The 11681-nt window shown below is 35.6% G+C and overlaps 1 protein-coding gene across 1 annotated transcript; it reads right to left on the bottom strand.

Moving 5' to 3' along the window:
• Positions 1-9677: 9677 nt before the first annotated feature.
• Positions 9678-11244, bottom strand: LOC120290971 (protein TIFY 5A-like). The gene is made up of 2 exons (XM_039307895.1): positions 10912-11244; positions 9678-9920 (listed from the first exon to the last, which is right to left on the bottom strand). Exons 1-2 carry the CDS (start codon positions 11095-11097, stop codon positions 9690-9692), a joined length of 417 nt encoding a protein of 138 aa, XP_039163829.1. The 5' UTR covers positions 11098-11244; the 3' UTR covers positions 9678-9689.
• Positions 11245-11681: the final 437 nt, after the last annotated feature.

Raw genomic sequence — 11681 nt, 5'->3', positions numbered from 1 at the left:
CTGCATGTTTATCATTATGTCCTCATCAAATAATTTCTTTTATTTTCTATTATTCGTATAATTTTTTTTTCCAGGTATAAGAAATGATTTAAGTCGATATTGATACTTTTTCCAATTTTTTTCCTTGCTGTCGCTGCATGTTTATCATTATGTCCTCATCAAATAATTTCTTTTATTTTCTATTATTCGTGTAATTTTTTTCATAATTTTTCAGTTAGTATAATTGAAATTAGTAAATAAATAGGGTGGTTTTAGCATGTAAAAATTAGTTTGAGAAATTAGTGTAATATTACCCAAGAAAACACACTAAGCTAATATCACGTATTTACATCTATTAACATGGTAAGTTGATCTCGGCCCATTTATTGAGAAATTAGTGTCATATTATTGCTTTTTAAACATAAAATAAAAAATAAAAAATTGAAGGTTGGACTTCTCGAATTCTGATTGTTTCTTTATATTCTTTAGAATCTCAATGTACATGCTCTAAAATTCAAAACAATGACACAAATGGTCCATGAATTTTAACCTAATATGTAATGTGGTGTATGGACTTTTAATTTGTTTAATGTGACTCTAAGTTTTAGCCCATGTGCATGCATGTTGCCCTTAAACTTTTAATTTATTCAATGTAGATTGTGAATTTTTTTGTATATATTCAATTTAATTCATAGATTATATGAAAATGTTTAATGTTATCCCCAACTGGAATTAATGGAAGAACAACATTGAACATTTTTATATAGTTCGGAATTAAATTGAACATGCACTAAAATTCCCAGGACTACATTGAACAAATTGAAAATTCATGGATCATGTAACATATTGAGTCAAAGTTCAAAAACTAAATTAAACAAATTAAAAGATCAATGACCACATTGTATATTAGACTAAGTTCAAGAACTAATTGTGTTGTTATCTTTATTAAAATTCAAAGCATGTGTACGAGATATTTCACATGCTCATTTTCTATCTCATTTTCTCTACAATCACAATGATATGCTCGATCAAATTTTTTTTTCCAAAGATGCATTTCTCTAGATTTTCTTAAATTTGACTTCATGTGGTTATTTCATAATTATTTAGTAGCATAGAAGAAATCAATATTAACGTTGGAGTGTTCTTTATGTATTTCTTTTTTCTACTTTCATTTTGTCTAAATATGTGTATTCTCACAGTTAAATTCGTTTATAACGACTTCTCAAGCTTTTGGTATTTGCCTGTAGATGTGTATGTGTTGAGGTGGCATCCTTAGTAGGACAAAGCCAAAAATGTGGTCGATCATAAATTTGCCACATGGCATGAGACAGTGAGAATTTTTTTTTGGTCGATCTTTTTTTTTTTTTTTGGGTAGCTGTTAGATGGCATCCAAACTAACTTTCCCGCACCTAACAGGTTCAACAAAGAAAAATGATTTTAAGGGCATACTCCCTCATTTTGTGCATCTAGACTAGTCCATCAACACGAATCATCCTTCTTGTCATCTGTGTGCCTATCAAAATATTATCTCAGGTTGTTTGATAGCAGATCTTATATACATGTGACATCCCTCCATCTATCAACTTAAACTTTTAAATTGAATTTTCGAACATGCTACCATGATATGTTTATTAAAAAAGGGTTTTTGAAAGAGCACTTATAAAAAGATACCGATATTTGAAATCCAAATTAGGCTTCCTTTGTTTAATGAAAAATAACTTTTAGAAAAACATTTTTGAATTTTCCGACATTTGCTTCACTGAAAATAAACTAGTCAAGGAAAACGTGTTCTACTAATGGTAAAAAAACTCTTTCCAAAGTGAGGAAATTGTTTTTATACTTTTCGAAAGAGAAAACATTTTCCACTACTCTTTCCTTCACCACTCATTTTATTTATTTATTTTATTTATACTTTCTTTTTCTTTTTTAAATTTGAATTTTGAATTTTTTTCTTTTTTTTTCTTCTTTGGCTGGTTGCTAGCCATGGTGAAGGCCAACGATCGAGCTTGAGCTCACTAGATCGCGACACTTGAGTGTTGCTAAAGGGCGCGAGGCTCAGCCTCCGATTGCAACGCTCGAGCATTGCCAAAAGGCATCAAGGCTCAAGTCTCATAGATTGGCAACACTTGAATGTTGCTAGAGGGTGGTGAGGCCCTAGCCTTGCCCTATGGCGGCTTGCTACCATCGCCATGTGGTCGGCAACCGGCCGAGAAAAGAAAAGGAAAAACAAATAATAGAAAGAATAAAATATTCGGTTTTTACAAATAAAAAATAAAAGAAGAACACAAAGATAAAAATAAAATAATAATGGTCAAAATGAGTGCACAGAGGAAAATCAAAATCAAATACTGAATGATGACAAATATTTTTCACTTCATTTTCAAGTTTTATCCGAATACAGAAAATATTATTATTTTTTTGGAAGATAACTTCATGGAAAATATTTTTCAAAAATATTACATTTTCTCAAAACAAACGGACCCTTAAATTATTTGAGTTCCGTAACTGTAAAAGCTAAAGCAAAAGTTTAAAACCTGGTGTGAAAAGCCACGATAACTAAGCCTTGGGCTAATTTTTGGCAAATGGACCCATTTTAAAAAGACCGAGTCACGCCATCTTAAGAGACTCGTTTCTTGATGTTTACGTTATCAGTTGACATTAAAAACACATGGAATGAGCTGCCATCTCCACATTGGTCCAGACAGATGTAGGTACCAGCTGGAAGCTTCCACGTGAAAAAGTCCACTTTGAAGTTTCTAAATCAAAAATGTGTCCAACGTTTTAGGGCACGATTTCTTCACTAGTTTATGCATTCAGCTTTGTCATGTGGTGGTTCATGTGATGGAACTTTCAATTGGGTCAATGGAGAAACCCTAATCCTGTCTTCACACTAGCGCATAAGGAACAATAGGATCTAGAAGTCTTCACATTGACATCCATCGCTAGATGTGCTTAGATAACGGATGACCTCGAGGATTGGCGTCGTTGGTGGGAGTCGTCGCCGGGTAGGGAGTATGCAGTGCAAGAATCGGAGGTTGAGTGACATAGAAATTACTTGTGATCGGATCGCTTGCACATTTTCAAAGGATTAGACTAAGAGTTCGTGATTCCTATCCTTATCTTGCGCAGTGAGTTGTTCTCCACTGCCCCGCACACCGGGGCGAGGCACCTCGCATGGGGCTATGGTGTTCCTTGGGTGCCGCCCATTGAGAGGTTAACCTTTGAGCAATATTTTGAATCGGTGCATTTTCCTTTTTATATATTTAAGTAATAAATAACGAAAAAAAAAAAAAAAAACAGAACTTGCAAATGTCTAAATTTGACATTTACCACACCCAATATAAATCTGACGATGCATTTATATTTTATATTGATAAATCGTCGTATTATATTTTAATATCCATGTCTAATTACTATTTACATTATTTAACTAGATATACAATATCTATACTAATCTATATTCGTATGAATGATAAAGATATGCTCATGATAAAGATGAGGCAGGCAGGGCGTATTAATTCCTCGTCCTGAGCTCCATTGAATTCCCGCGGGGCATTTTTCACGAGAATTTGCCCCTTTCTCGGGGCCCGGCAACAGGGCACGGATTCCACGTGTCCCGCCTATATCTAGCTAGGGGAAAACTATAAATGTAAAGTCAAAAATTTATTATACTTTTATTAATTTAATTCTAAATATTTTAATTATATTAATTGACTCAACTTCTTTACGTTTTGTTAATTGAATTCATTAGATTAATTTTAATTGACAATTACTAATATGGACACTAGCTTTCTCTTACGCGTGATGACATAATATTTGATGTGAATAATTTTTAATATTATTTTAAATTCTTTTATATTTTTTCTTCTTTTCTTTTCTCTCTTTTTTGTTTGTTTTTTATAACTCTGGCTAGTGAGGGCCTCTGCACCCTTGCCTAGATCCAAGTAAGGACCCTCATATGTTGGCCGACAAGGGCCATGACACCCTTGCCTAGTTTGGTTGAATCTCGGCGAGGGCATGGAGGCCCTTGCTTGTGGCCGAGAGGGAGACGACGCGCTTGCCTAGCCCAATCAAGAATTGTTGGCCATTGCTTGTGGTTGGTGATGATTGGGCAATGACCTTGTTGACCAGAGTTGTTAAAAGAAAGAAAGAAAAAACACTAGAAAAGTAACGAAAAAAATAAAATAAATAATAATTAAAATTGTCTACATCGCGTCAATCAGGCCATGTAGGATTGGCAATGTCCACATTAGTGATTTTTGACTAAAATTGACCAAATTGACTCAATTAACAAAAAGTGAAAAATGTTATAACTTAATTTGCACAATTAAAATATTTACAACTCAATCGACAAAAATAAAATAAATTTAAGAATTTTGGGCAATGTTCTTCTAGCTATGACTTAATCAAACCATGGGACTTACAAGATGCTCTATTTCTAGCTAGAGGTTAAGGTTTAGGACTTAATTTTCCACGCTTTTGTCTATGAATTACAATAACTAACTAAATGGATATGTTTGATATGCGTTATGGCTCCATCTCGGTTAAACTCTTATTATAAATGGTTATTCGAGTAGTATTAAAGCTACTATCAATAAACATACGATCGGACAGATGTGATTTATCTCTCCAATTATATCAATTCACATGTGAGGAAATCTTAAAAAAAAAAATGAAACACAAGGCAAACAATTTGAATTTATTAGCACACCATTTTGTAAATTTGGCTGGGGAGTACAAGAGTCTCATAGTCAATAATTGAATAAATGGTTACGTGCAACACGATGCGCGTTCGAATTATTTTGTGGCAGGCCAGCTTTTTGTATCTGAATGATATTCCTCACATGTGAATTGATATAATTGGAGAGATTTTCATTTGCTTATCTTTTCTTCGACCACGACATAGTGCACACGTGGCTCTTTTTTTTTTTTTTTTCTATTTATCTATATGATAAACAATTTAAAATATTAATAATTTCATGCTCACAATTATTTCGATATAAAGCCCATTATGAATCATGAAGGTGCATTATTAAATGAGAGACAATCATTCTCGTTTTACGGAAATTTTAATTCGCGTCTCCCTAATTAGACCAAATCTTTGAAAAGTTATTCGCCTTAATGTTTAATTCTTTTTCGCCCGCAAATCCCGTGATCTTTTGTTAATATGTCTGAAGGCATTTTTGGGACTGCGTGACAACTCACTCGTTTAATTTACGCGATCTACTTTTTCTATTTTGTATGCATGATTGAGCATGTATCATGCACCTAATTCACGCTATTGTTTTTCTAATCACGGGGTCAAGCTCATGTGAAAAGCCATAATTTTTATTACTCTTTTCTTAGCTTTTATAGTCTTATGAGGACAACCTAAATAGCATTGATATTGACATATGATACGATATGATATGACATGTGTCTTTATAAAAAATAAAGAATTCCAATACAATGAGACACGTTATATATTAAATTTATATGTTTATATGTACATGATAAATTATCATTTTAAATCAAATTTATTTGATTCAAATTTATAAATAAATAAAATAATAAAAAATATTCTAGAATGAATTTATATTAAAAACATCAATCTACCATTTATTAATATAATTCATTATTTCAATTTGACAAATTCAACTCCATTCTAATGATCTACAAAACTTCAATGAAAAAAACAAATAATTCACATTCGACTCTCTTGTAGAGTGTTGGAAGAGAAAAGAAAGAAAAGAACAAACTTGGGAGGTTAATTATGTGTCATGGAAAGTGAGAGTTAAAAGAGAAAAGAAGACTATATTTTCTTATTTCTTTATTTATTATTTTTATTAATTTTATATATTTACATTTGACCTCTCATTTTTGAAATTTTTAAAATTGACTCCCACAGAGTCACGTGTCGGAATTCGTTCCTAACTCACATGTTGGAGAGTGTCGTGAGAGTTGATTTTTCGACACTCGTTGATTGAGTGTCGGAGTGTCCGATGTCCGAGACGACATAAAGGTTTTTGTACAATATCGGTGCTTTCTAGGGTACAACATAATGAAGATAGTTTATGTCTTAATTCATGTATAATGGGAAGTTAATCTGAACAATCTTAATCCCATCACTGTGTTAAGTACATGCTAGACTTAACCAAACAATTGCACCCATTACGTGGTTTCTAGTTTGAGTGGTTTTCTAATTTAAATAGGTTTGCTATTTTAGATACAACTATATTGTATATACATAAGGGATGGGATTCTAGTTGGTGATTACATACTAGAGCAAAAGAAAAGAAGTGCTAGAAGTCTCTTTGTGTGAGTTTTCTGAATGAATTTTTGTGAGAAATTGTGCGATAATATATGTACGGTTACTTTGGATGTATTATAGGGTTAGAAAACACTTAAGGATCTAGCATCCTCTCCAGATTCTTAGTAGATTGTCTAGCAATCGGCTCTTCCCATGGAGCAGGTATCAAGATTTGACCAAACACATAAATTGATGGTGTTCTTAACGTTTTTCATTAATTTCTTTTGTTTCTTGTGGTACACATGAATTGCAAGATTTGTTATCTTCCTCATTATTTTCACTACATGTCGGAAATCAACCAAACAAATTATGGCTGTGGGTCTACTTTTGCTTTAGAGTTCGTATTTCATGAGTTAGGTAGTAGCGAGGTTAAATGGTTAAAGGAATTTTTAGTAGATATTCCATTGAGCATGAAATTTACACCATCCGTGTCTATGCACTGTGATTGCAACAATTACTTACAATCATTTTTGCTAAAAAAGGTTTACAACGTAAGAAAAGACATCTTTGATTGAGCCATAATATCTTAAAATAGCTGTTGAAAATTGAAATTATATTGATTGATTATGTTAAGTCAAAAGCTAATTTGGTTTGCCTAACCATTTGGAAGAGACAGATAATTGAAAAATTGGGAGAAATGTGACTTATTCCAATTTGAGATATTGACAATAGTGGTAACCCAATCTATGTTACTGGAAATCCAATGACGTATATTCATATGGATAATAGCAAGTCATTTGTGGATAGCGAAGCACTAAAATGCTCATGTTTGAACTTATCGATTAATAGGGGTGGCAATATTGGACATGACTTGCTTATAAGTCAATTGTCATGAGGCAAGGTGAAAGATGTGCAAGACTTCCTCCTATGGTGTATGTGATTGATGCGAAAACTGCATATAAAGTGAGGATGAGTAAATTTTTTCAAGAATTTCACATCCCTTATGGGTGGTGTAATTATTTGCTATGTACAGTTGATGGAATCACTTACATGAGTATACAGTAGTGCCGCTCCTATGAGATTCATGGCTAAATCTCTAAATTTTCATCAATAACTAGGTGCACGCAAGGTCTATTAGTGCAAACCAACATTGACAACAAAAATTTTGCGGATGTAATGTGATATGAGAACCTCTAGCTTAAAACAAGAATGAACCCTGTGTCCAAAAGTAATAAGTTTCACCGGTGGTACGTAAGCACTGTCTCATTTTTCTTGGCCTAGTTCATATAGTCCAAAAGATGCCAGATTTGATGCATTGCCCTTTTAGGGGCAATACAGGCTCTGTACCTTCTTTACTTTGATAAACCATTTGGAAAATTGAGGGGATATTTGTAGTGAACTGTTTTAAAAGCTTGTTTTCCTTACTTTTCCATATCTCACATTACTCGAGAAGCTCTCTCATATTCACTTGATTAACGGGTTCGCTTTACGAATTTGGTAACCACAAGATTAATATATTATATTATGAGCTTGGGTCAAATCAAGTGTAAATTTGGACTTTGCCCCCAACGCCTGAAATTTACGTGAGGCTCGACCAAGGATTTCTCTTTACTAAATTTATATTTTTGTCTCGAGACATTATCCAGACCAGTCTATCTCACATAAAACCCAAATATCCTTACCTTTGCATCTCTGAATTTCGTACTTTAAATTTAGCCAAACTAGCAGTTGTTCATTTACTTTGCTAGCTTGCCTATAAATACCGATCATCTCTTTCATAGTTGCGCGCGCAACCCTCCGGCTTCTCCTCTCTATTGGTTTCATGCAATTGCGTTGTTCCTGTTTTGCCTGGACAGTGATGTGCACATTATTTTCCATTACGGACGATAGCTGCATTTTTTCTTCTGTCCATTTGATGGTTCTCAAATACTTTTACAAGGAAACAAATGATATTACAAGTGCTATAATTTTTGCAGAGTACTCACTTAATTGTCATAACTTGGCGAGTGATAACTTGAGTACATATCGGCGAAAAGGATCACTTAAATATCTCCACCAAATTTAGCCACTCGTCTTATATGGCCTTTTAAATATTATTTAGAGTCCGACGGGGCTTTTTGGAAACAAGTTCTTGTCCGCAGTAGAAAAGGAAGCATGCCACGTGGCAAATGGACAAAAACGACAACATTTCGTCTATTTCTCCTTCCTTTTCTTTCCTCTTTGTGTGCTCTTGTCGTACCATGTTTTGTCCTTGGTACTTACCTCCGCCATTGCCGGTAAAAATGTTGGACCCTGTCGAGGAGATTTCATTCCAGAATTTCGATGACCACTTCAAAATTGTCCGGCAGCCTCCTCGATGATGTATTGCAGAGAGAAACTGAGGCAAGTTCATGGTAAAAACCGAGAGGAATCGCATCCAGGTCTTTTTAAAAATTATTAATGACACAGCGTGCCTAATTTTTTTCGCCTTACATGATCGTGAGCCGCTTCTCCTGGTCCTACTCTCTCTTACAAAGTTTAGAAGTTAATTTTGTGCTAATTTACAGAATTGAGGTTAGGATTTTTGAAAAGATAAGCAATTTTGCCCGAACAGTATCTTCCGGATTCACGTGGACCTATTGAAAATGTTGGTGATTTTTGTTTCACTTTTTGTTGCGGATTGATTGTGTTTTCATTTATCCATTTCTATAAATGGTTCGCGCTTATGAAATGACAACTTGCGAGGATAAGGGTTTTTGCATCGCGAAGAACAATGAGGGGAAATCAAACCGACAATGGCCAGGAAATAGTTTCATTCATCATTTTTATCATTGTTCTTCATCTTCTTTGACTCGATTCTTCGTCATTTTGATCCGTTTTTAGCAATTGTCTAGATTTAATCTTTGTTTAGTTTGTTTTTCCTAATATGGCCAAAATGACATCGTGTTTTGTAATTTTTAAATTGGCTTTATAATAAAATAATGTTACATTTGATTCACCAACAAAGACAAATTAGCGATGATACCAAAATGATGATTTTTTTATTATTTTTTTATATAAAATCGTTTGGAAAAGTATCTCACTGAAATGAGTGTCGTATATATATTATAAACTTTCAATGTCCTCTTCCCTTTCAAAAGGTAATATTTGGAACCTGGCCAAATGACCATATAGCTAATACGATAAAATCGTGGCGAATATTTAGCTAATGTACAAAATCATATTGTCTCGAAATTGGTTTACATCTAAATCTGCAGCTACGGCTCTTACCGATTCATAATAAAATCCAAAAAAAAATATGACGAAAGAATCCATCCAATCCAATAGGAACTTCGATCACGAGCAACATGAGATGAGCAACACGACACCTTTGAATCGCAACTTTTTACACCATATTAAAGTTAGTCAATCAAGAATATATCTTTATCAAAGTAGCCCAACAACCATACCAATGCACAGATCTCTCAAGAAAGAAAAAGAAAAAATCGAACTGAATCAAGAACTAATAATGGTGATAATAAGGAGAGGTGGCTTGGCTCCGGTGCTGCCGCTTCTGCAGGAATCTCTGCAGTGATCTCTTCATGGAGAGGCCCGTGGAGCTGTAGACCTGCGCCTGCAAATTGGGCGTCGAGGGCTGCGACCGCACGCTCGGCGTTGAGGGCTCCGAGCCGGTCGGAGTCTTGCTGCTCCTCTCCTCCATCTCTCTGTTTGCAAGCAGAATTATCGCTCTAGCCTGTGAAAATGACGAAGATATCAGCTGAGCTGAAAACCAACATTATGTCGAAATAGATAGGTGAAAAATTATCAAGATCTTTACAGAGAAACATTCGATCTAATCTAATTCAAAAATGGACGTGTTCTCGTGACACCGAGAGATAGATTTAACTTACGATCTATTGTTAAATCTTGCCGGGTCATATTCCAAACGAGTGAATCCTATTAAATTAGGATATTTTTTCCCATTTCTAATTTCTAACAACGATTCCAAACGAGTGAATCTTGTCGATCGAAAGACGCTTTAAGACCGACCAAACTTGCGAGAAAACGATGTTGGGAGCACGTGTTTAATCACGTTGAAAATCTTGGGAAGAAAGTCCGATGAGGATGCGAGTCAACAATGACTGCTGCGGCGAAAGCCACGACCTTTTCCCTAACCCAGCATCTAGAAAGAAGAGTCCAAGTACCATGCTACTTCCTCCTGGCTTTCTACCACCTCCTAACTCCATTGCCACACGTAATTAACCAAAAAAGAAAAGAGAAAAAGAAATTTTTAAAAATCTCATTTAATTTTCCCGAAAATCCAACCTAACACAAAATATTTTAGTTCCAATTGTCCCAATATGACATGTTGAGTACAAAATATAAATCCCTAATTGAAGCGATTCTTAATTTAATCTTGCCGTTATCGCAATTTAATATAACTTTTAAAAACTCTAAAAATATTTTTAAATACGTGAATGTTGTATTGGAAAATTAGGTGCGATATTTCACAGTTTTCAAAAATTTAAAACGCTTTTTTTATTTACTTTCAAATCATTGAAGGAAAAAGTGAGAAGTGAGAAAAAATATGGTGGACAATCAGACCCTGTTGTTTCTTGGGTTAACACGTCGCTGAAGGTGGAGATGGAAGCGAAGCACTTTCAAGCGAGTCGAAACTTAGATAATGAACAAGATTGTACGCTTTAAACTAAAGAACCAAGAAATGGAACATGACGATAGCGCACCTGCAGCTCAGTGACGGTGGAGGCGCAGACCTTGCCGTCGTAGAATATGGTCAGCTTCCGCTGCTCCTCGGGCGAGCACTCGGCAGATCCCGACGAGGACGACGACGGCGCCGCCTCCGACGCCGCCAGGAAGTCGGTGACGGAGTGCGGCTGGAGCCGCAGCTCTAGATCGAAGCTCCTCTTCATGGTGGTATTCGCGAAACAACCGGGTCGTCGACCACGAGGCGGAAACGGATCGAAAGCTCGAAATCGTTCGAGATGGAGATCTGGGTTCTTGCAATGGCGAGCTGGCGGGAGGAGGAGGAGGAGGGAGTGAACGTAGACGAGATTCAGAGATTGAGACGGAGTATTGGTGCTCTCTTTCTTGGGGTTTTAGCGATGGGTGTTCGGGCTTAAATACGAACCGGTGGTTCTCTCGTCCCTTTTTATCGCCACGAGTTTCGGTCTGTCCCTGTCGCATTTCACACACGGAAAGCCCACAAGAAAGAGAGATGGAAAACGAGGAAGGAAGAAGGTCGCCAGTTGTACCGGGAGGCGGTGAGCTCGTGTGGGGGCGGGGGATCGATTCGGCACGTGGGGAACGTGTTTTTCGGGGCTAGGGTTACGCCCACCTTGCCTTTTTCCTTTTGTCGTTTTCGTTTATATTATTATGACAATAATAATGTTGTTATTGTTATTATTGTTGTTGTTTTTGTGATGAACGTGTTCGTGTTCGTGTTGTGCTGACTTCCGAGGGTCGTCGACATACGTTTCCTGCTCCGCACACGGGT

The sequence above is a fragment of the Eucalyptus grandis genome, chromosome 2, assembly GCF_016545825.1.
Source record: "Eucalyptus grandis isolate ANBG69807.140 chromosome 2, ASM1654582v1, whole genome shotgun sequence".
In the NCBI taxonomy this organism is placed as follows: Eukaryota; Viridiplantae; Streptophyta; class Magnoliopsida; order Myrtales; family Myrtaceae; genus Eucalyptus; species Eucalyptus grandis.
Note: the sequence above shows the minus strand (reverse complement) of the source record. Positions and strands in the feature narration are given on the sequence as shown.

What these genes read in the sequence shown, in the direction of transcription:
- LOC120290971 (XM_039307895.1), bottom strand. Translation starts at nt 11,097, where the DNA reads ATGAAGAGGAGCTTCGATCTAGAGCTGCGGCTCCAGCCGCACTCCGTC. An exon ending in CCACCGTCACTGAGCTGCAG is followed by an intron (nt 9,921 to 10,911) that starts GTGCGCTATCGT and finishes TCATTTTCACAG; the next exon opens with GCTAGAGCGATAATTCTGCT.